The sequence below is a fragment of the Sorex araneus genome, chromosome X (assembly GCF_027595985.1).
Source record: "Sorex araneus isolate mSorAra2 chromosome X, mSorAra2.pri, whole genome shotgun sequence".
NCBI lineage: Eukaryota > Metazoa > Chordata > Mammalia > Eulipotyphla > Soricidae > Sorex > Sorex araneus.
Genome location: NC_073313.1, coordinates 308,845,025 through 308,870,629, shown reverse-complemented (window position 1 = coordinate 308,870,629; position 25,605 = coordinate 308,845,025). Strand labels below are relative to the sequence as shown.

Genomic DNA, 25,605 nt, shown 5'->3' with positions numbered 1-25,605 from the left:
TTCTCATTCTTCACTGTGGTGCTCGGGGGACCATATGGGATGCAAGGCAAACACCCTACTCACTGTACTATTGCTCTGGAAATGTCAGTATATATGTCTTGACTTACTATTTTTTAAGGAGAGAGGTAGCAGGATGGGGGAGGGGGTCACACTGGGCTGTGCTCAGGTCTTACTCCTGGCTCTGTGCTAAAGAATCATTCCTGGTGGACTCTGGGGACCATATGTAGTTCCAGGGATCAAACTTTCATCAGTCACATGCACAGCTAGCAAGTGCCTTAATCACTGTACTATCTCTCTGGCACCTTGACTTACATTTTTAAAAATGTGGTTGCTTTGAACCAGAGAATTAGTACATGGTAAGGGCCTGTCTTTTCTAGTTGAGCACCTCATATGGACACTGCTAAGAGTGATCCCTGAGCACAGAGATAGGAATAAGCCCTGAGCTCAGCCAGGTGTGCCTCAAACTCCACCCCCAGTACAAATGTGTTTGCTATGACTAAAGATATTATGTGGGAATTCTTATAACTCCTCTTCAAAGTAGAGTTTAAGGTAAGTAACAAACCAGTTTCTTCCTCCTATGTGTTATGAACAGATGCCTTTGTGAAATATTATATATATCTACTGTTTGAGGCTGGAAAGATAGTCCTTGCTTAGCATGTGACCTACCAGGGTTTGATCCCCAGCACCACAAATGGTCCCTTAAGCCCTCCAGTAGTGATACCTGAGCACAGAGCAAGGAGTAAGCTCTGAACATAGCTGAATGTAAACAAAACAACAACAACAAAAAACTAAATGAGAAAAAAAATAATTGCTGGAAAATAATTTTTTAACGGGTACCATAAAATACCAAATGCAATAAAATCACTCAGTCCAAGCTAATTCTTGTTAGACCTAAAATAATTTCATCATGAACAAGTGACAAACTGCTTTTGGACAACACCATCCCCATACCATATTAGAAGTGATCTAGCAAAGTATGAAGGCTTAGTCAGTATATTTATGAGAATTTTCATTTTAAAAATATCCCAGTAGGGCCAGATAATGCTGGCAGTGTGCTTGTCTTGCACACAGCTGACCCAGGTTTGATTTCAGGTACCCAGTATGGTTGCTGGAGCCCACTAGAAATGATCCCTGAGCAACAATGGGTGTGGCCCTAAAACAAACCAAAACAAAACAATAAGAAAATATCTCTTTCAGGATTTGATATTCATCTGGAGAATTATTTTAAGAAAGAGAAATTTGATTTGCAAGAGAAATTAGACTGTTTCATTAGGATGGTTGCTCCAGGGGTAATCTGTGAGATTCTAGAAGTTGCTCACTGGCTTAATATAAAATCTATCTTTCGTTTGTTTTTTTGGGGGGCCACAATCAGCAGTGATGAGGGCTTACTCCTGGCTCCGTGTGGGGATTACTCCTGGCAGTGCTCAGTGGGGACCCTATGTGGTGCCCGGTATTGAACCCGGGTCAGGCACGTACAATGCAAACACCTTTCCCTCTGCATTATTATTCCAAGCCCAATTTCAATAATTTCAATCTAGTGTTCGTCACTTCTGAAAATGCATTATTGTAGCAACAGTCTATCCTCGTTCATTCCGGAGCATAAGAACTAAAAAAAGAAAACTAAAGAAAAGTGAACTCATTCTCTGATACAATCAATGCTCTCCACGTTCCCCTTAACATCCTGGCAGAAACTTTCAGCGAGTTTGAGTTCTTTTCTTTTTTTAGCTGCAGCTCTGGTGAAAGCACAAGGCATGGATTCTCTACTACCAGCCCCACGACTATCTGATCACGAATGCTCTTAGAGCAACTGACCACAGAGATGAGTTGTTAATCATTTCAACCAAAGCCAAATTTAAGGATTATGATCCACCCCAGCCATATTAACAGTAATGCAGGCATAAGTAGCAAGGACATTTTATAACTAATGCACAATGGGTAGGAAATTGTAAAGGCTTTGATACTGGATATTAGAGTAGGCCGGTACTTACTTCACAAATGCTATCTAGAGACTAACTGATGACCTTTCAGAAATTAATTGAAATCAGAGTTTTCATATCTCAGAGCTAGAAATGTCAACACTTAGTATTCAGTTACCACCCTTGGTGATCTAAACATTATTATCAGGGCATTTCAACAACCCAACTTCTTAAATGTCCTTCAAGAAAAATTCATTTGGATAACCCACATATTACCACAATCTGTACACGAGCTTTTATTATATAGATATAACTAAGCTAGCTCAGAAGTGAAATAGCAGCTAATCATCTAGTTCATTTTTTGTATGTTCACATACAATTGATTGGTGAAGGAAATGGCAAGATTAAATGAGAAAGAATAGACCTATCTTATAATTCTCCCCTGTCAATAACTGGCCACTTTGAGAAGGACTGACTCAAAGAAGTACATTTAGGTTCCTGGCTGAGTAAAGAAGACCTCCCAAACGCAACATTTCTACCCTAGAAATGGTTATCAATTCGCACTGCTGAAAGTTAACTTGAGAAAAGTGATATATGGAGTTTTTACTTCTCTTATTAAAATCATCCATGAAATGATCACATCATGATGGCAAAAACCAAAATCCTTAGAAAAACTTATTTCTAGGTAGAAAAAATAAAAAGTAAAATTATAAACTAAAAGCTTATTACAGGAATGTGTATTCATTATTTTAAAGGAAATGTTCATTGCCTTCTTTGAGAGTTTTGTGGTAATTCCATGGCTATTAAAATCAAACATACATTGGTTCAATCCCTGGTTCTGTAGATAGTACCCAAGCACTTCCAGGAGTGAGCACAGAGCTTAGAGTAAGCCCTAAGCACCATTAGATGCAGCCCCCTGGAAAATACAAATAAATATCTAAATATCTAGTTTTTTGAGGAATGCCCACATCGTTTTCCAGAAGGGGTGGACCAGTCAGCATTTCCACCAACAATGAAAGAAAGTCCCTTTCTCCCCGCATCCAGGCCAGCACTGGGTGGTTTTTCTCTTTTTGATGTGTGCCAGTCTCTGTGGTGTAAGATATCATCTTATTGTCGGTTTGATTTGCACCTCTCTGATGATTAGTGATGTAGAACATTTTTTTCATGTGCCTTTTGGTTCTTTGTATTTCTTTTTTTGAGGAAGTTTCTGTTTATTTCTTCTCTCCCTATATGACCCACAATACCACTTCTAAGAATATATCCCGGGAGTGCAAAAAAGCACAGTAGAAAGAACAGCTGCACCTGTATGTTCATTGCAGCACTGTTCACAATATCCAGAATCTAGAAACAACCTGAGTGCTCAAGAACATATGACTGGTTGAAGAAACTATGGTTCATCTATGCGATGGAATACTATGCAGGTATAGGAAAGATGAGGTCAGGAAATTTTTTTATAAGTGGATGGACATGGAGAGTATCATGCTAAGTGAAATAAGTCAGAAAGAGAGGGACAGACATAGAATGATCGCACTCATTTGTGACATATAATTTTATAGAGAAGGGATTATTAAATTAATGATGGTTAGTGGGATGGGAGATGTGTGCTGAAAGTAGATAAAAGACCAAATATGATGGCCTCTCAGTATCTGTATTGCAAACCATAAAGCCCAAAAGTAGCAAGAGACTATGGGCGAAATTGTCTGCCATAGAAGCAGGGGGCTGGGGGGATTGGGAGAGGGGGGTGGGAGGGATGCTGAGGACATTGGTGGTGGAAAATGTACACTGGTGGAGGGATGGGTGTTCGATCATTGTATGACTGAAACTCAATCATGAAAGTTTTGTAGCTGTATCTCACAGCGATTCAATTTAAAAAATTGTCAAATAAAAAGAAGAATGTACTTCCAGTTTAGTAAATATTTCTGCTCTAAAAAGTGCAAATAAACAAAAAAACTGACAAAATATGAATCTAAATGCATCTTAAGAAAAAAGTGTACACATTTTATCTTTAAAAATTCGGATATTATAATATAAACAGTTTATGATCTTAAACATAGAAATACAGATATGAAATCTACTAGAGACCGTTTTCATATCATAATAGGAATTTTTCAAAATAGTATACCATACTGTGGTTTGTTTTGAACACTACCTCTCTAATAGCTTTGTAGAGAAAATCCATGAAAAACATATGCTAGAATATGTCCAACTGAACTGAGTAAACACTAGCAGCTATAAACTTTCCTGTTTGCAGCTGATTGTCTCTTTCTCTTGAGAAAGGCCACCAAGACCACGAATAAAATAAGTAAGGAGTGATAGAAAAAAGTGCTTAGATCCTCCCAAAAGAATTCTTTAATTATATGAGTAAAAATATTAGTAGAACCTTCATTCCAGAATCTTAAGTATAAAAATGTACAAATGTAAACTGGTAACTGTTAATATGTGATGAATTTAAACATAAATAAGGTTAATGCTTTATTAAACTAATACTTAATTACTCATTTTTATAAACTACAGGTCAAAACTTGGGGGAGTTTTAAATTATTTTAAAGTTAAATAGCTATAATTTTCTACACCTGCAGATTTATAAAAGCTCACTATTCCTTTAATAATAGCTACATATTTTTTAGAATTTCAGCATACTTAGTTTGATATTTTTAGGAACTTAATATTCATTGGTAAAATATTTTTTCATTTTAAAAATAACAATAAAGAATATATTATACCTTTTCTACTTTACAGAGATATTTGAGGGTGTGAAATAAAAACGTGTATAATAATGGAGTTCCATAAAATCATATGCATCCACTATGGATGGGCAATTTCTGGTGGTGATAATCTCCTGAAGGGCACAGATGTATAAGAATCTTGTAGAAAATTACTTTGTCATCTAAAGAAAGAAAATAAGTACATTTGATTTGATATAACATAGAGAATGAATTTAGTGCACACTTTTCTTTCCATTCTTGTATGAAAGTCTGTATTTTAAGGGATTGACTGCTCTCATCTTAGGAGAGGAATTCCTTTTGACTTAATGCCTCCAGATTTCTGATAAGATCAAAATATATAATTTAAATGCTAAGCTTGTATTAGTATCAATTTTAAATATCTCCTCCCTCATCTCAGTTAACTAATTTGTTTGAGTTATAAGAGGAAAACAGTGATTTCTAATCTATAATACTCTATAATACTAATGTTCTCTTACTAATCTTGAATAATATCTAAAAAAATAGATGAGAGCTTTCTAAATAACTCTGATTTTAAAAAAATTTCCTTCTCAGAAGCTGGGGAAATTACATATGGTTGATGCAATATAATAGAGATTCAAGATATGTTTTAAGCACATGATGAACTGATTTTCATTTGAGATAAGTGCCCCGACATTCCTAGACCAAGTACTCATGTCACTGGTAAGCCAACCATTTGAGGAGTCCCCTGAAAGCCCCCACAGCCTGACCCTGTCTAGCCTTCTAGTATCTCTTTGTGCTCTCATTCACCACTCAAAAGCAGGTCAACATTTGGGGACCAAATAAAGCTTACCACTTATACTCACTCAGTCCCCTAGACTTTATGATGGTATATTTAAGCTATATTTATTTTTTTCATTAATGTGATGCCCCTGCTAGGAAGTGAATTCCCCAAGGGCAGAAAATCTATCACAGCATATTCAGTGCCCCAGGAATTGGCTGGGCATAGATGAGGAACTCATTACACAGTAATTAACGTTGGGGGGTACTCAAATCATTAATCAAGAAAGATTTAACTGTAGTTAGTTTTAGTTTAGTTTAGTTTGGAGATTGCACCCAATCGTGTTCAGAGCTTACTCCTGAATCCACACTGAGGGTTCACTCCTGGCGATAGTCTGGGGACCATATGGAGCATCAGGGAACAAGACTAGGTCGTCTGTGTTGCAAGACGAGCGAGCACCTTAGGGGCTGCCCAATCTCTCCAAACCCTATATGTTGTATTTTTTAAAATAAGCGTCAATAAAAAAAATTTCACAATGGAAAAAAATCAATATTCAAAGTTGAAAAGCTAAATTTAGTATTAGTTTATTTTCTTTTGCTTCTACAATAACCCAGCACAGAATTGCCAGTAAATATTTCTTAGTACATTTACATTTTAATATTGTAACTTTCCTTAAAAGTCATTTAGTGGGCAGCAGTACCAAGATGAAGAAAATCAATCTCACCAGTAGCTAATGCAAGAAACTTTCTGTTTAAGAACTACGTCCTCAGGATATTGGTTTCATTCTTTCCTAGGCCAGGTGAAAAGGGGGTTGGCAGATTTTGATTCATTAGCAAGTAAAAGATGAAAAATAGCACTCAGGTATTGGTGACAATTTATTGCTGTCTAATTTTAGTATTTCTTTCAAGTTGCTTTTCAAACCTGAGACTGTAATGTAATTGAAGCTCATGATTAAGTGTCAGTGCCTGCTAAAGAAACAGGGTGTGACTGTTTTCCTTATTCTAAATATATACCTAATGACCAATCTTCTCCATTCAGGAACCATTTCTTGGAAGATAGCTGGGTATCTCTGAGAGGTGATTTAATTATTGTGATGCTGAAGGTGCTCTTGTTAAATGTGGAAAGTGACAGCAGCTTTAAGAATTACTTAACCAGCTCTTGGGACAATTGGTTCCTAGATGCTTCCACAGAAACAGACTCCGTAGTCACCCATCTCCCTTAGATTGTCTGTTCTACAAGACATCAGTCCCTCCTTTGCTCTTGTTCCAAAATTGACTTCATAAAGCCTAGTCTTATGGCAAAAGTTGCATTCTTACACAGATCATGACTAAGATAAGCAACTTTCTCTTTCCATACCTCAAATACCATTTTAACCTCTTGTTGTCAACACTTGTTCCCAGATCCAAGTTAACAACACAGGAGGAACCCAAAGGTCTTCACTTCACATTCAAGAGAAAAGACTGCATGCGGAAAATTAAATGAAAAGAAGAGTAGAACCAAATGAAGAGAGCAAAGAACAGATAATACTAATCGGGAAGATCAAGTACGATAGAATATAATTATTTAAATTGACTTTACACTTCTTTCCAAGGTGTCACACAATTATATGTAGGGAACTTTTGCTAGAAAATAAATTTCAGAAATTAGACAGAACAGGTTGAGCATTTTTAAAAAACACGATTCCTTGGAATTTCTATTTTTTACAATTTTTATCTTTGAAAGAACAACACGGTTGTGCTCCTTGGCATTTTGACATTCAAAGTCCAGATCCAAGAAAGAGTAGGCAAGACTTACTGATGAGGTATGGAAAAGGCAGTAGAACTCAGTATTCCTGTCTCAACCATCTCAATGGCTTGCTTCATTTCCAGCTTCTTGTACAATGAAACAATGCTCGACTTTGGCAGGTTCTTTCGGATTAGTATTTTCCTTAAATATTTATGATCAAACTTTTTGAACCTAAAAATGAAGAAGACTAACATTGTCAAGTCTCTGTATGTGATATGCAAGTGAGTGTTTTTCTTAAAACAGTCTACTACTTAACTTTGTTCTGAATAAACAACACCAGCAACAATAGACCAGGGCCTAAATTTAGAGCCTTTGAAAAAAAATTTTAGAATGTCTACATCTTTTTCAAATAAGAAAGAATGGCCTCCTGGCCTGAATACATTGAAAATCAAGTAAGCAAAAGAAAGGGACAAGCTGCAATCAGGGAAAAAAGGGTGCATAAGTGGGGAGGGAGGGAGGCCCAGGCCAGCCCCGCTCCAATTTTAAGAGCAGAAATGAGGGGGTTGAGGCTTTTGAAACAAGTCCTCCATTCTAATAGCTCAGAACAGTGGCAGCTGTACTTACAGCAATACTGGACTATTCAACCAGAACCCAATAACTTTAAATGGCCCAGTAGTTACAGTAGTTTTGTCCCATTATGTTGCAGATCATTTTGAATCCTGCCAATTAAGGGAAGGGGAGGAGAACCTATGTCTGTCCTGCCAGTCTGAATGATGGAGACTCAATAGACCAGACGCTGATGGCCACTGATTATTGTAGTGAACCCCTGGCTGACCCATTAAAGTGAGCTGCACGTAGGCATTCCATGCCTTCAAAGTCGACCATTTGTTTGGAGCTGAAATTTTCCACACTTGGTAATCATTTTACATTCAAAGAGTAATTTGCTTCCTTCTATTATTATTATTTTTAATTCCTGGAGGGGAACATAAAACTGGTGGCTGGATGGATGTTCTTTATGAGACAAGTCTCCCCTGGATTCACTAGACTGTGATTCCCTGGTCAATTCTATTTAGGTCTGATTAGGTTATCTTCTGCTCCTTTTGGGTCACCCTTCAGCCTTGGAGCTGAACTTTCTGCTTTCTTTAAGGAGCAGCTCTGATTTCTTTGTATTCTTCAATGCCCTATAATCAAGCACCCCAAATATCACAACTCACCTGTGACCTTGCATTGTTCAACACCAGTGATTATCGTTTTCCTGGTCCTGCTAGCCAATTGGCATCACCTGATTATACCATGGGATCATTTTCTCTGAGCCCTCCATTCATGATTTACATTGATTTCTCTTCAGTCCCCCTAGTGACTTTTTCCACGTTTCCTCTGCCCTCTTCCTCTGTGGAAGTGGCAGATTTTTAGATTCCTGCTCTCAATCAGCTTGATTTCTTCTTACCCTTGCAGATATTTCCCCCATCTCCATAACTTTAAGTAGCAAGCACTGATGTTTATGTTTACATCTTCTATCTCCAGTTAGTCTTCATCCTAAACTTGAGACTATATTCCAAAATGGAGCAAGTACATATTTAAGGCATAGGCTATAGAAGGATTGCTTAAATCCAAGCACCACCCAAAGCCTATACATTTGATCTCATTATTTTCTCACTTGGAAATTTATTTTCTCTCCTTGAAAACCTGAGTCATTCTCATTCTCCCTTTCCTCACCTTCCTCTCCTTTAATCTGGAGTCAGGCTCTGTGTTGGTCTCAGAGATAATACTTCAGTATTCTTTCTGCTAGTTTCTTATCGTCACTAGTTTGGAAACTCTCTATCTTATTGAGCAAAGGAGATGATTTCAAAACAAACCTCAATTCAGATGAAAATTTTATGGTGAAACATACATTTACTCACTCAAGTTGATTTCCTCATTTTTAAAAAATGAGAATAGTAGAATAAACAAGACTATCAATGAAATCATGTAAGCTATAGAAAATAGCTAGTTAGTATCTTATTTTTCAACTATATGATGATAGTTTTATTTTTTAATTCAAGCATTCTTACTGCTATGTTAAGATCCCTCTGTAGCATCTTTCCCATAATAGCTGCCCCGAATTCAACCTTCGCTTCATTGTTGTTCTGTTCTAGTAGCTGGAGTATACTCTCACTACTCTTCTATTTGAAAGTTTTCCTTAGAATGACATTTCCTTAGAATGTCAAATAGAATTTTAGGGTGTAATTGATATATAGAACTTCACACCGTATCGCTTCTCGGCCTTTTGGCTAAGATCATGTGTAGAACTTCACACCGTGCCATAAGAGCATGTCTCAAATTTTCAGTCATGTCTCACTACACCATTCTGTCTCCAAAACAATGCCATACTTTTCCTTGCCTCTGAGTTTTAAAATACAGCAGTATTTGCTTGGTCATCTTACATTCTTCTTTGCTTGAAGGAAAAATTTATTTTCCAAACTCACTCCCATGTATGTACTGTAATAATTTGAAACATTTCTCTTGGTTATGGAATGTCCCATATTAATAACTATTTGTTCGGTATCTTTTACTCTTTTCGTCCACACCTCATGTACCCTATTTTAAGAACATTGGGTTCTTTTTTTTTATCATATACTATTTTTGTTTTATTTTATTTATTTATTTATTATAATTTATTTATTTTATTGAATCACCATGTGGAAAGTTACAAAGTTCTCAGGCTTATGTCTCAGTTAGACAATGCTCAAACACCTGTCCCTTCACCAGTGCCCATATTCCACCACCAAAAACCCCAGTATACCTCCCATCTCCCCACCCTCCACCCCCGCCTGCGTAGCTGATAATTTTCACTTCATTTTCTCTTTACCCTGATTACATTCCATATTTCAACACTAAACTCACTCTTGCTGTTGGAGTTTCCCCCCAAAAAAACAGCCCTACTGACAAGGAAGCATTTGACAATTAGTTTTCCATTGCTGAGAATGAGGAGATATGAAGTTGCGCGACTGCTATTGCAGCCGCGCAGTTTAGGATTTCTGTATTTTAGTATTTTAGTAACTAAGTCCAGAGAGATTTATGTTATAAATTGTATCATTTCCCTTCCTGGGGCAGCATGGGGCAATGGCTTAGTTCATAGTCTAGAGACATGGCTGCAAGCAGTTGCTGGGACCAAAAGTAGTCTAGCTGGCCTCCGGATCCTAGTCGATCAGCAGCAAAGCGGCCGCACAAAAGTGTGGCCACCCAGGTCAAATCTGGCAGAGCACACGCCGGTATCACCCCCGGCCTGAGACTGCCCATGCATCCCGCTGTTTCCAGTTCATAAGTCTTTTTTTTTTCTCCTTCCCGAGCCACCAAGTTCGTACCTGCTTAATAGTCCTCATAATATGGTGGATGCCACACTGTTTTTCCCCAAAAAAGGGGAAAAAAACCGAGAAAGAAGGATCTTTCCCCTCCTTGGCCAGTGTGGGGCTATGGCTTAGTTCACAATCTAGAGACATGGCTGCAAGCAGTTGCTGGGACCAAAAGTAGTCTATCTGGTCTCCAGATTGTGGTCGATCAGCAGCAGAGCAGCTGCACAAAAGTGTGTCCACCCGGGTCGAATCTCAGCAGAGCGCGCGCCGGTATCACCCCCGGCCCGAGACTGCCCACGCATCCTGTTGTTTCCAGTTCATAACTCTTTTTTTTCTCCTTCCCGCGCTACCAAGTTAGTACCTGCTTAATAGTCCTCATAATATGGCGGACACTGGGTTCTTAATATTATAGCACTGCATGTGTCTTGTGGCTCTTAACATATACCTTAGGAAATTAGATACAAGGACCTAGAGAGAGTACAGGAGATAAAGTACTCAACTTGCATGCAGCAAGACTCAGTTTAATCCCTTCAATTCCTGTGGTCGCCAGACCACTGCCAAGGGTCACTTTAAACAGCCAGGCTGGATTAGCCTCAGAACTGCCAGATGTGGCCCAACCTTCAACTACTCAAAAGGAAGTTAGGTATAGATTTAGCCAATGGAACAATATTAAATCATTTTTTATTGGGGGAACTATAGGATTTGAAAATTTTAAAACTCATCACTCAAATTTCAGATCAGTAGGTATTTACATAATTTAAATTTAACTTTTACAGCTCAAGGACTTCTATAACTATCCTTTCTATCTTATGAAAAAGAGTTTACTCAAATGAGCTCAGATTCTCTTTTAGAATAATAACCCCATAATAGATTATCTTTTGAAGACCTTGACATCACCAATTTGAGGTCCAGAATGCCCGCCTTAGAGTGAAACAGGCCTAGAATGAAAACTTCTTCCACTTGATTATGAAAACAAGTGCAAATCCCTGTATCTTCCTGATACCAAAATAAAACTCCAAAGTTCTAATCTTAGTCATCTTCAATGAAAGTCTTCTATAAACCACACAAATAAGAAACAGGACTATAAAGTAGACTTGAGAAAAGAATGAGCTCTGAATGTAAAATGCAGTCAACAAGAGAGACTTTTGGAAAACCATTATGTGAGAATGACTTTCATTACAGCAAAGGAATGCCTCCTTAAGGACCTCTCATGAGTCACCAAACTCCCCTTTCAGCCTCATGGAGCTAGTCATTCAATAGTTGAGAGTCTCCTTTGTCTTAGCTGAAATCCTGGTCTCACTTTCATTCGCTGGTTTTGCTGGCTCTATCTGAAGCAACCTAGTTCTCTGTATCATTGCTTCCAATGATAACTATTATTAATAACTCATTTCCAGTAGGTGCAGCTCCAGAATTTCCACTCGCTTGCTTTATGCCATAATTCCAAGGCCCTTGAATCTTTGATCCCCTTGATCTGGAATATTTAAAACTTTAGTTTAAACTTCTGATGTAACCTTTTGAGGTTTTCCATATCACAAATACCCAACAATTCCAATGCCAGAAACTCTTAGGCTTCTTACTTATCTCTCACTTGATAGTGACTCCATTGGCCACACACGTCTTCGATTCCTGCCTTCAAATGGTCCATTAACTGCCAAACCAAACAAGAGAAAATAATTGGTGGTAAAATGTTGGCTCTAAAGGACAAACAAGGAAAGCAAATACACCTTGGAAAACAAAGAAGGCTTTAATTTCCGGGCACATATCTTCTCTTCTAGCTCTCTTTCTAAAACTAAAACGTGAGTTTCATAATAGTTCACTCAGTTTCATATCATAATTTTAAAAACTATAAAAATGTCCCTTAGTAATTCACATAATCTGTAATAAAAAATGGTTGCCAGCCATTTGATTTAAATAATAGTTTATATAGAATAATTTGGAAAATTTCTGGATGAAAAGCTGAACAGTTAATTCTTACTTTAATTTCATTGTCAATGAATAGATGGCGCCAAAAAGCAATTTATAGCTTCTGAAAATATTTCATGTGTATTCTATTATAAAGTACAACAAAATATATGTGTAAACTTCATTTTTGTATAATCAATTTTATCTCAGAATTTTCTTTTTACCATCCAAATCAAATCTATTTACTAAACAAGTTGTTTTTAACCCTTGTACTAGCAAAAATAACTATATTCTGCAACTGAGACTTGTATCCGACTTTGAAAGATGGTTTTTCCAATATCAGAATCATGAACTCTGAGGTGAAAGAATACTGAAAATTATCTGGACCAATTGTTCCCTCAAAGTTTAAATTGCCTTTACAATAACTGGGCTATTTTTCCAATCATTGACCATATAATTCAAAACACAGTCATGAGAATAGAATTTGTTAAGTGAAATGATGCTTTAATCCTTATATTTTCCATTTAAGTAGTTTTTAGTTTAGTCCTTGGAACCATATAGAATGGCATTTTTTTCTTTTTATTTTCCTCATTTTTTGATTTATTTTTATAAAATTGTTCATGATTTACTGCATTCAATATTCCAACACCAATCTAAGTGGGAACTTTATTTTTTAAACTAGGAATTTATTTATTTATTTATTTATTTATTTATTTATTTATTTATTTATGTGCTGGAGCGATAGCACAGTAGTAGGGTGTTTGCCTTTTCACGCGGTCGACCCGTGTTCCATTCCTCTGTCCCTCTCAGAGAGCCCGGCAAGCTACTGAGAGTATCTAGCCCACATGGCAAGCTACCCATGCATTTTAGATATGCCAAAGACAGTAACAATAGGTCTCACAATGAGAGACGTTACTGGTGCCCTCTCGAACAAATCGATGAGCAACGGGATGACAGTGAGTTATTTATTCATTTATTTATTTATTATTTTAATGAATCATCATGAGGTGCAGTTACAGACTTACAAACTTTTGTGCTTACATTTCAGTCATAAAATGATCAAGTACCCATCCCTCCATCAGTGTCCATTCTCCACCACAGATGATCCCAGTATCCCTCCCACCACCCCACCCCATCTCCCCTACCCCACCCTGCCTCTGTGGTAGGGCAAGAATGGCATTTTTTTCAATATCAGGTTAAATTTGAACAAAGGGAAACCAGATTCATCATTGCTTCCACCTTTATTACGAAAGACAAAAAATTATCATCCATCATTTAAGGGCAATATGTACAGAATCAGTATATTTTCCTTGTCCTAACAGGATGCTCAGAAAAACAAAAAAAAAAAAACAATGATAATAAAAGGAACTGAGACAAGACCGAATTTAGACAATGTGATAGCTTTTGAGCATATGAACTTGAATAGGCTAGTCCCTGATTATTACTAACTGCTAATCTAGAGGACATTGCAAAAGTATTTTTGTAGATGTGATTCAGATTAGAGTCCATGACTTTTAAGTGATTAAGTGAAGTAGACGAATCTTCATAATGCATGGACGTCTCTACTTATCACTTAAGGGGTCTGCACATTACACCTGAGTTTTTTCTGAAGAAGGAAATAATTCCAAGTGTACAAAGTGCTTGCCTAAGAATTCCATTCAACTTTCTTGATGGTCTGGAATACAGATTTTGAACTTGCCTTCCAGTTTCTATAATGGACACGCCAATTCTTGCAACAAAGCTCTTAATACACAGCTCTACAGGCTCTGTTGTTCTGCTAAATTCTGTCAGAAACTGCCAGATTGAACTGAAGAAGAAAGTGGGTGTTTGACCTACTAATATTCCAATATCCTCAGACTACTGAGCTGCAAACATAGCCACCTTTCTGAAAAAAGGAAGAGTTAGAAGGCATAGCCGAGAACTCAGAGAACAAAGAATTTCAGAGGATTATCCCCAGGCCTTGAAGCCAAATAGAATTTTCCCAGTTTTAGAAACTTTCTTGGAATAAATAACTATTTTTTCTTCTCATTTTCTTCATATTTTATAAAATTGACTATAATTTTTATACTATGATTTTTCTGCCAGTATATATTAGAAGCAGAAAGCTTGGTTTCGCAGGTTCCCAGTTGGAATATAAGCCTTTAAGGGTTTATACTTAAGTGTAGGTAAAAATGCTAGTCTGGGTGAATAAGCTGCTAAAATATGGGATTTTTCTTAACTGATAAAATTTAGTTAAATAAGATGTTGGATTTTGAGCTTATACTAAAGCGCATTGAGACACGAATCTCAGACGCAAGCAACTTGCAATCGGCTGTTTCCAGTGGGCTGCTCCAGACGGGGGCAGGTGTCATCCCTCTGCCTGCCCTCTAGTAGCCTTGGCGGCCGCCATTCTCTAGAAGTCATCGAGAAGCTCCAGGTACGAGTGGCCATGGCAGCAAACATCAGGCCTCATGGGACAGGGGAGGAGCAGGCCCCTCTCCTTCCCCCAGCCCTGATGGGACTCCAAGATGACGCCACATCCGGCCATTGTCTACTTAAGCTCCCACACAGCCACAATCCAGAGACACACAAACAAATCTCGGACCTGAGCAACTTGCTGCAGCGATCTCTTCAGATCCTAATTATTAAAAGTTTAGAATTCCTACAGTGTGCAGCCACTCTGGTGGCCACGCGACATTATATTGTATCCATAACAAGCAATACAAAACACATTATCTAGCATTGCATTTTTGGCAGGTGTGAGGGGTAATGGAACTGGTCTCAAAATATCGAAGGTAACTAAAGTAGAGAAAGAATATTATGCAAATTGTCTGCCACACAGGCAGGGGGAGGTGTGGAAGGGGGAGGAGGATACTGAGGATTTTGGTGGTGGAAAACAAGCACTGGTGGAGGGATGGGTGTTTGATAACTGTATGATCAAAGCTCAAACATAAAAGTTTTGTAACGGTACCTCACAGTCAATCAATTAATCCATCCATCAATCAATAAAGCCACACAAAAAAATAAAATAAAGTTTTTTGTGATTGGATATTGGGATAGAGTTAAAGTGTTCTATATGAAAACCATAGTGAATCTTTGTCTGTTAGGTGTGGTGTATACATATGTAAACGTAAAAAATCTGTACTCATCAAATTTATATAGTATTCAAAGCCTGAGAAATAAGTAAAAATTTAATTAAGGAAAGAAAAAAATGCAGTTCTGTAACACTGATAATTTCACTGTATCAGTGTCACTGTCATCCCCTTGCTCATCGATTTGCTCGAGTGGGCACTAGTAACGTCTCCATTGTGAGACTAGTTGTTACTGTTTTTGGCATATTGAATACACCATGGGTAGCTTGCTAGGCTCTGCCATGCAGGTGAGATACTCTCGGTAGCTTGCCGGGCTCTCCAAGAGGGGCAGAGGAATCGAACCCGGGTTGGCTGCGTGCAAGGCAAATGCCCTACCTGCTGTGCTATCGCTCCAGCCCTCTGATAAGTTAACTCAATAAAAGTAATTTCCCTAACTTTTAAACTCTAGAATATAATATATTTATATTGTTTTAAACTACTATATTTATGGTGATCCATAGCTACTTTGGGAAACTTAAAAAGATATTTGATGGAACAGGAAAGAAAAGAAGCATGAAGTGATATCTAATAAATGCATTCTTATTTCATCATCACTCTAGATTGTTTTCATTGCTGAAATGGGGAATATTTAGAATCAGTGGTTAAAACAATAACTTACACGGATATGAAGCTCTTCATTGATGGATTCTTTTTTATTGGTCTTTTTAACATCCAGATATCTGACTAGAGGACCGATTGTGATTCCCTAAATCAAAAATGACAAAATTAAGAGCTTTGTTATAATGGAGATTGTCACAATAAAAAGCAATTGTACAAGCAATTGGGATGTTCTCTCTATTTTGTTATTATTCTAGATTCTACTGCTTCAGTGTTCAGTTTTTATTATTACATTTTCTTAAAATCTGTAATATAAACAGTAATTATGTCCATTACTTAAAGCAGGATTTAGTTTCATCTCTTATAATAATCTTTTATTATTTTGATCATAAGAGCTAAAATAATCTTGTGCTAACCAATATTAATTAAAATTTCATTTTTAAAAATATACAATAGCAATAATGTACCCGTTATCTGGGAATATTTGACTAATATGCTTCATTGACTAAGAAATAATATATTTTAGAGCTTCACTAATGGCAACAAGAATGATTTAGAAATATTTTAATTTAGATATACTTGGTAATTTAGTTTGTGTATTCAGTACAAGTCTGAAAAATCAAACAAGGTGCTCTTTGGAGAGAGGAGTTACTACCCGGGTACATACTCCTAAATTGACATGTTTATTTGAAACATGAAAGAAATCTACCAACCTGAATAAATACGGTAAAATATATAACTACTAGAGTAGCAGTGACAAACATCTTCTTCCTAGGAAAAAGAGACAGAGGTAGCAAAAATGCAAGTGAAAAACTTCCAGCTCCTCGAACACCACTGTAGAAAATTATGCACTGGTCCTTGATGGAGAAGGGGAAGGTCCGAAAGTGGTTACTTATGTAGAAGAGAGAAAATACACCTAAAAAAAGAGAACTGCATGTTAGAGAGACAGACAGAGACAGACAGACAGACAGAGTTTATTCATGAACTGCGAAGGAGTTCAGATTCAGTACTAGAAAACCAAAGGGATTTCAAAACAAGGTGGCCTAGTTCCATTATATACTCATGACTTTCCACCCCAAATACACTGTCTTATCAAACTTTTTAACTTTTACCTACACATGAGACTAATAGTGATTCAAAACGGAGATCTGTTTTGGTAGTTTCCTAGATCACATGCAAATTAACACACATAATAGTTTGCATGTGTATACTTAAAGAAATTTATATTGGTATTTGTTAGTATAAAATATATATAATTTCTCATTTACATTAATAAATCTTTCTGTCAAAAACAAAATAAAAGAAAGTATATCACTGGAATGAAGGAAGATATTTAATCAAATTCTATTCTCAATGCAATTTTAAAAGTGAGAGAAGTTCTCTCAGTGACACGATCTGTGTGAGGAGGACAAATCTTTTAAGCTTAACTCAGTTCTGCTTGAGGTTCAATCTAAATAAGAAAGTTAGAAAAGACTCAAATGGGAGCTTCCAAGTGCCAATAGATAGAAGGTAGAAGGTAGAAGATTATGGTATTCCTGCCATGCTGATAGTCCTACATGCTTAGCTCCTACCATTGTAATAGTTCCCAATGGGAAAAGTCCCTTTACTAACCCTCTAACTGAAGAAGTTCAAAGGCAGATTTATGGAGCTCTCAGTCTCTTCTTGAATTCTAATCACCCGACTTCACAACAAGCTTCCTTTGCCAACAAACACATTGATAACACAAGAGACAGTAACTTTAAAAAATAATCTGCTTATTATGGGTCCTCATAGAATAGTTACCTGACTTTAGGTTAAGTTCTTTATTTTTTCATGTATTCAGATTCCTCATTTGCTTAATGGAAGTAATAATAGTATTTACCTGAGGCAATGATGTAAGGTTAAAACAAATGACAAAAGTAATCATGAACAGCTTTGTAAGGGTCTATCTCATAGTGATTCAATTTAAAAATCTTAAAAATAAAATAAAATAAAACAAATTTAATACCTTTAACATAAAGCCTGATGTTTTATGTGTGGAAATTTTCAGTGACAACAAGTCAGGCTGGGAGCAGGAGAATTAGAGTTTGCTACTTGGCTCTTTCCGTCACTGTGAGATGCCAATTCAGCCTTTTTTGGAGACTGGCCTATCAGTTCATGGAGCTCTAAAGTGGCATATTGATGTGTCCACAGTATTAATATTCTACTAGATGGTTTCTATTATTCCTGCTACCTCATGTAGATCCCTACAGTATTAGCACCGAAAAGTGCTTAAGAAATATGTCCATATTCAGCATCTTACAATTAAAGTTTCCGAATAGTTAAATGTCTGTTCAAGGTCAAATAGCTATTAGAAACAGTGCCAGGATTTTATGTAGATTATAAATTCATGTTACAGTTTCTCTAATAATTTTCCTCCCTGGGGTCCCAGCAAGTACATATATTTAGATTTATGAATATTTTAGTATTTCTTTCCTTTTATTATTCTTGCCTATTATTCTAAAACATCTTAATTGATTAAAATGGAATGAATATCTTCAAGATAGCTTTTCAACCATTTCTCCTGATTTCCCCTTTTCGAAATGACATGACAATATTTATCGGTATCATTCTATAAATGCTCCAAATATTGGTCAAAATTATTTTAAAGTACTACTTTTAATAAAAAGACAATTCTATATATCATAGTTCAATATTTACTCTTCTTTCTAGCTTCAGAAATATATATGTGCAAAATACATCAGCAACACTTATTTAAGGTAACTTATTTTTTTAAATAAAGCATATTTTATAAGTGATATCTAAGTTGCATTATGATGCTACCACTCAACCGACAACTAAAACAACCGCACTATTTATGGGAATGTTTTCTAAAAGTACTTCCCTTATGTAGAATAAGTTTTGTGAGATCTCACTTTTTCTGTAACAGAAGTGCAAATTCCCACAGTTTATAATTTATATCTGGTTTAAGGTGCAAGAAGGTACAAACTGGCACAAAAATGAAGAGCAAGAGATAAATTTACGGAGTTATATTTAAATGTGTAGATGTGAAAATATTTAGGTGTTCTCTTTTAAGTTAAAAAAAAAAAAAGGACTCCTTGTTCTAGCCTTGCTTCACTGCAGAATCTTATCGGTCACTAATTACTTAGAACTGATTGAAGGAGTAAATATAAAACATCGCTGGTCATTCCAAGGTGCCTATACTGCTCTAACTGGTAAAACCAGTTAGCATCACTGCATTTATTCTGCTTTTATATTTCGGGAAAGGGTAAGACAAATACGAAAAAGAAGCTGGCAAGAGACGCTGAACGTCCTGCTGTCTCTTACTGATAGCTCTCCAGAGCTGACAGAAGACCAGGGTGAAGCAGATGAAGGCCCAGTTCCACTCGTGGTTCTTCCCAACAGTGGATACGCCCATGAAGATGAAGATCAGAGTCTCACTGACACTGCTCAGCATCTTCATGAAATACTTGATGGTTGTATAGGATGTCTGGGACACATTTTCTTCGACATACTTTTTCATGGTCACGGCACAGGCTGTGATTCTGTGAAGGAAGCAGAATCTCAGAGTGAAGTCACAAAATTTTCGCCTCATGAGAAGTCCTAGCCATTGCCAATGATTCAGAAATACAATGATCCTGGTAGTTGTTGTTGTTGTTTTCAGAAAATATATCTTTGCTAGCTATAGATTTTCAATAGACTTTCTTTTCTCCCTCTTTAAGAATCTTGTACAACTTGAGTGTGGTAGGAGAGGTAGAAACGGATGGTTTCCCACAACAGATTGGAATCCAAGTCCATGCAGAAACCTAAAGCAGAACTGGACATAAATATTAGTCCCCACCCTCACAAGAGGTTGGGCACCCCAGCTCTCCTACTGAGTCTCACTCTGCCTAAAATAAAAGTAAATAGTCACCTAGAAAGACTAGTTCAGCTAAGCTCCTCAAATCTCCAGATAAACAATATATTTCTTTTGATTCAATAATAAAATTTTCATTAAACATGCAGCTGGTTTTAGAAAGGATAGAACAAATTTTGCTCTGTATCAATGGTTTCCTCAGTTTTTTTTGAAATTGACGAGTGCCTCGAATATGCACACTTCATTTTAATTAAAATATACTTTTTACACAGTAAAGCTAAATATTTCTATGTAAGTAGTTGAGTTTGATTATAATGTGCTAGAGAAAGCCATATGCCCTGAGATAATAAGTATATCATTCCAAAGCCTACATAGAAATATAAATTCCAGAAATGTGTTTTGATTAGGAGAGAAGAAGTCTAGGTTTCTAGACTTAACCCATCCTTCTTGTTTCATTCCACACTGAAAAATCCTAAAGCTGTGAACAAAATAACAAAATAACAGGAATCCTACTCCTTCCAGGCTATAACCCTTTACTAAAATAAATTGGCTCTTTAAGAAAAAGGTAACCGTTGATATGAGTTTAACCTTGCACTTCCCCCAACAATTCTCAATGTCTATTTTCTGAGTAGTCTACTTTGACCTTGATTGGTATTTTTTCCCCCTCAGGCAAATCTAAAGAAGAGAGCATGTAAATGGAGGAGAGAACATTTGTTTGTCAGAGGATCTGAATCAGATTATGCAGTGGTTGAAAAATCAGAATCCTCCAGATTCATGTCAGAAGTCAACCCTTTCTCAGATGCTGGCCTGCACGATGTGGCAGCCACTCTAGAGCTTCTGCCATGAGTTGGTCTTTGTACTCACGCCAGGATGCCGGAGAGATAGAGTGTCTCAGCTGCCAAGTAGGACAAATAGCTAAACATGAAGACGATGAGTGGTTCAATAGCAGAGATATTCTGAGTGAACCGTGTGATGAACGCAGAAATGAATCCAAAAATTATGCCAAAAAATACTCCTCCAACCCCCACAATAATGAACCGGGCACATCCAGCCAAAATGTCAACAAGTTCAATGTCTTCAAATTTATGCATCTTTGTGAAGGCAATTAATATATTGTATAAGACCTGGATGAAAAGAGAATGAAAGAAAAAAATATATGACTTAAAATGTGAAATAGGGGGCAGAGAGATAGCACAGCAGGCAAAACGCTTGTCTTGCATATGGCTGACCCAGACTTGATCCTCAGCACCACATATGGTCCCCTGAGCCCAGCAGGAGTGATTCCTGAAAGCAGAGCCAAGTCCTGAGCACCAATGAATGTGTCCCAAAACTATAAAAAAGAGAGATCGAGAAATAATTTAGGTATCTGTTCTTAACTTTGTGTCTAGTATAGTAGTGCAGAGCAATAAATCACAAGTAAAGGGTGCTAAGAGGGCCCGTTCAGGATGGGAGATACAGGCTGAAAGTAGACCGAACATGATGGCCACTTAATACCTCTATTGCAAACCACAACACCCAAAACGAGAGAGAGAGAGAGAGAGAGAGAGAGAGAGAGAGAGAGAGAGAGAGAGAGAGAGAGAGAGAGCAAAAGGGAATGCCCTGCCACAGAGGCGGGGTGGGGTGGCAGGAGGATGAGATGGGGGTGGTGGGAGGGATACTGGGATCATTGGTGGTGGAAAATGGGTACTGGTGGAAGGATAGGCACTCGACCACTGTATAACTGAAATGCAAAGATGAAAGTTTGTAAGTCTGTAACTGTACTTCACGGTGATTCACCAATAAAAAATTTAAAAAAATAAATCACAAGACAATGGGAACAACAAAGCCTAACTTTCCAAGTGAGATGAGTGCTTTACATCTCAAGAAATAGGTCATAATCACAGCTTTCAACTGAGTACCTACTATACACATATCTCATTGCTAAGCTCTCTACTTTATCAGCTTATTTCTTCGTTGTTTCGAATGTATCCTTTTTTTTTTTCTTTTTGGGACATACCCAGCATTGCTCAGGGGTTACTCCTGGCTCTGCACTCAGGAATCACTCCTGGCGGTGCTTGGAGGACCATATGGGATGCTGGGGATTGAACTCAGGTCGGCCACGTGCAAGGCAAATGCCCTACCCGCTGTACTATCACTCCGGCCCCTCGAATGTATCCTTCCTTAACAAGCATAATGAAATGTCACTTAAGGTGAGCACCTTGACAATCTCCTTCAGCAGAGGGCGCTGATGGGCCAGAACAGGGAAAAGGGGCTTTCATGCTTCTAGTGGGGCCTAGGGGAATGTCAGTCATGCTGGTAGAGTGCTTCTGTGAATCCTGCAGGAGCCCCAGACCATGTCTGTGGACAAGCTGATAACTTGTGCACAGACAGTCTCATTGCTGGAAGTGAGGAGTCCCAGAAGAAAGCATGAGCAAATCCCTGTGCCCAGGTGTCTTCCTGGGCACCACCCCTCCCCCCCACCCATACACACCTTTTTTCTGTGCTTTCCTCTTCACCCTGTAAAATCCTGTCCTGATCCCACTGCACACTACCCATAACTGCTGCTGTTTATTGCTGCCCTAAGAAGATGTCTCTGCCTTGCCCAGCAATTTCAGACAGTTAGACCACCTGGATAAACCACCAAGCTTCTCTGCTATCCAGTGACTTGTCCAGAACTTTCTTATGAAATTTGAATCCCATCCAACTCTGTTGCTCTTTAGAGACTGTCCTTCAATCTTGGGACATCGTAGAGGGTTGCCTTACATTTCTTTATTAGCCTTAATAACTAAATTAAGAGTCTCTTGCCCACATGCCTGGCTGTCTTCCCCAGGGCCTCTCAGAGGGAATGGGCTCCAGCTTCCCTCCCCACCCTGAGCAGAGCTCCCAGCAGCCAAAGACAGGAACCTAGCTACAGCCATGATCCAGGCCCCTCTCCACACGTTCGGACAAGCCTCATGCATGAAGGTACCAGCAGACGAACCCAGGTATATGTAATTCCATCAACAGCCAACATCCAAAGACTTAAAAGCAAGCTCCCAGAAGGATATCTTGTAGCCTACTTCTCCCTCTGGGAGAAACTGGCAAGCTTCTGAGAGTTTCCTGCTCATCTGGGACAGCCTAGCAAGCTTCCCATGGTGTATTCATATGCTAAATCCAGTAACAAGCTGGATCCCATTCCCCTGACCCTGAAAGAGCCTCCAGTGCAACATCAATGGGAGGGCCAAGTTGAGAGAGAATTCTAAGATCTCAGGGAAAGGATGAATGGAGAGGTTACTGAGCCCGCTCGAGAAATCGATGATTAATGGGATTTTATGATCGTGATCGTGAATAACTAAATATCAAAAGTTTCCCTGTTTTACCTGTGATATCTCTTTCCTGAAAGCCCCTACCACGCTACATTTTCATATCTATGAGCTCATGAAGTCTCTCAAGCAACTCAAGACATATATACACCTCAAATTTTCATACTATTCTTGTACTTATTTCTACATGGATATGAAATTGTAATGATGTATATGTTATGTCACGTGGTAAGTGAGAGCATAGAGTGAACTTCTGCAAAGTGGCAGTCAGTGTGTGTAAAAACACAAAAATAAAAGAAAGGCGTGGGCGAGGGAAGGGACGGAGCCAAGATGGTTGGTCTCACCGCAGTTTATTCCAAACTCCTTTCTCCATTCTCCTCTGATTCTCCTCCTGCTTCTTCCTCCCCCATCCTGCTTCATTCTCTCTCTCTGCTTCCCCAGCCCCCTCATCCAGCTACCTTAAATCTCCCGCATCTGCTCCGGATGCCGCAGGCGGGGCTTACAGCGTAGGTGTGGTTACAATCCATAGGGGGTAAAGTTCTATCCCTTAGGGGATGCTTTCACTAGGACAGAATCTCTCTTAGCAGGACATCCTCCCAAGAGCGGAATTCCATGGGTGTGTTTCTCCTCTCTTTGTCCGACTAATGTATAAGTATTCATATTATAAATCATTTTGTAAGGACAAAGCAAGAGACTCATCAAGCTTATAGAATTGCTCTCCAGGGATCACCTTGATCTCAGACTACAGCCTCAGGCCAGATTAGTCCTTCCTAGCCCTAGCAGGGCCCTAGTCTCGTCATTGCTTTTGGATCATGACATGACACATGCCCATGACGAAGCTCTTAACATATAGTTAAGCATTAGGCGTTTTGGCCAGGCCCATCTCGATGCCAGGGTAGCACACAACTCACCGCTTGCCCTGGGTCCGTCCCGTCCCCCGTTGGGACCCTGCTTTTGAGGGTGCTAGGAAGCAAAGGCAGCTGAGGCTTAAGTCGAGAAAGCAGATGCCCAGGAATGAGTAATATTTAAAGCCAATTAAATCCCCCCCCAAAAATAAATAAATAAAATAAAGCCAATTAAATCCCATGTTACCAAAGCATATTAATAAATGTCTTTCTTTGTCCATACAAAAAGGATATTGTTTTAAAGTAAACTATTCAAAAGACATAAGAGAGAAGAAAGACAATGTTAACTTACAATACAAGTACACTTGTTCTAGCAAGGTCTGACCTTATAAATTGAGAGTTTGATTAGAGGAAGAGCAGATAAACTGGTAGAAGTGGTTACAGATAAAAAAAGGAATGGGAGTGACTCGGGAGCACTTTGATGAGCGTGACTGATATACCTAAGCTCGTACTGGCAAGGAGAGCAGGACAAACCAATGATATCCAACACAGTGAAAGAAATCAACCTAACTTTCTGTGAAAAATGAAGACCTCTAAAACGCTCTTCAGTACTGGTTTTTATATCTGTTTAGATCCGCAACAAAATGAAAATAAATCACAGCAGGGAAAAAAAGCTAAAGCTTGAGAAATAGCACCGACAGTTATATCTACATGCTATAGCAACAGTTATAACCATTATGTTCTGTGTGCCTAGAAATTCAAGACAGCAGCAAACTCTTCTGAATGATTGTGTCTGTCCCTGTGCATTCTCCCACTCACATTCTACTCTTCCTAGCCTGTCCTAACCCCTCCAGATTCTCTGCATGCAGTTTTTGCTGATTGTCCAGGACTTTACCTTTACCATCAAAGATTGTTCTTATAAGCAGGTAAGCGATCTGCAAATGTTCCTAGATTGGTTCTTTGTCTGACTATAATAATAAATCGTTCATTCAAAACAAAGCCCCATTTCACTTCATTGATACTTTTTTCTAGGAAGTGACTGATATGTGGGGCCATATTCTAGGGTAACAAAAAAAGAAGCAGTCTGTGGCGATGAGCATCTTTGACATAGGATGCCCTGGATCTAACCACATAACTGGCTTACATACATTTGCTATTTGACTTTGCAATGTAAATTGAAAAAGAGGATCATTTTATTCCTTCAAGTAACTCAGTTGTCCACAATTCTCATCTATGAAATGTGATTGCTTACATATCTTGTTGACAAGAGAGGGAATATAAAGTAAAGTCATCTCTGTACACATACATTCCCAGTGAAACGTTTTACAGTTTCCAGTAGTTTCTTAGGACTACTATAACTGTCATCTGCTAGGTGACCTAATTCAAGAGAATTTTTCCTCACTTTTTTATAATCTGTAAACCTGGAAAGCTAGAGTTAAAATATTTACAGAACTATGCTCCCTCTGCAGATGCAAAGGTCTTTCTTTGCATTCCCTTGGTCTCTGATTGTTGGCAGTTTCCTGCATATGAATGTACTCCTTGCATTTGAATGTTTCTTGCATATAAATGTATCTCTTAAGTCTGCTATTACCTGTGATCCTTTCAGTGTGCCTTTTGTGAGTCTTCACATTGTCTT

The 25,605-nt window shown here is 38.1% G+C and overlaps 1 protein-coding gene across 1 annotated transcript in view; it reads right to left on the bottom strand.

Moving 5' to 3' along the window:
- The window catches only part of SLC9A4 (solute carrier family 9 member A4), a 58,500-nt gene that overhangs the window by 8,717 nt on the left and 24,178 nt on the right, over nucleotides 1-25,605 (bottom strand). The window contains exons 3-8 of the mRNA XM_004617919.2: nucleotides 20,708-20,967; nucleotides 19,315-19,532; nucleotides 16,722-16,924; nucleotides 16,070-16,156; nucleotides 12,016-12,086; nucleotides 7,176-7,337 (exon numbers count right to left, since the gene is read on the bottom strand). Coding sequence (XP_004617976.2) covers nucleotides 7,176-7,337; nucleotides 12,016-12,086; nucleotides 16,070-16,156; nucleotides 16,722-16,924; nucleotides 19,315-19,532; nucleotides 20,708-20,967 — 1,001 coding nt within the window. The remainder of the gene's footprint in view (nucleotides 1-7,175; nucleotides 7,338-12,015; nucleotides 12,087-16,069; nucleotides 16,157-16,721; nucleotides 16,925-19,314; nucleotides 19,533-20,707; nucleotides 20,968-25,605) is intronic.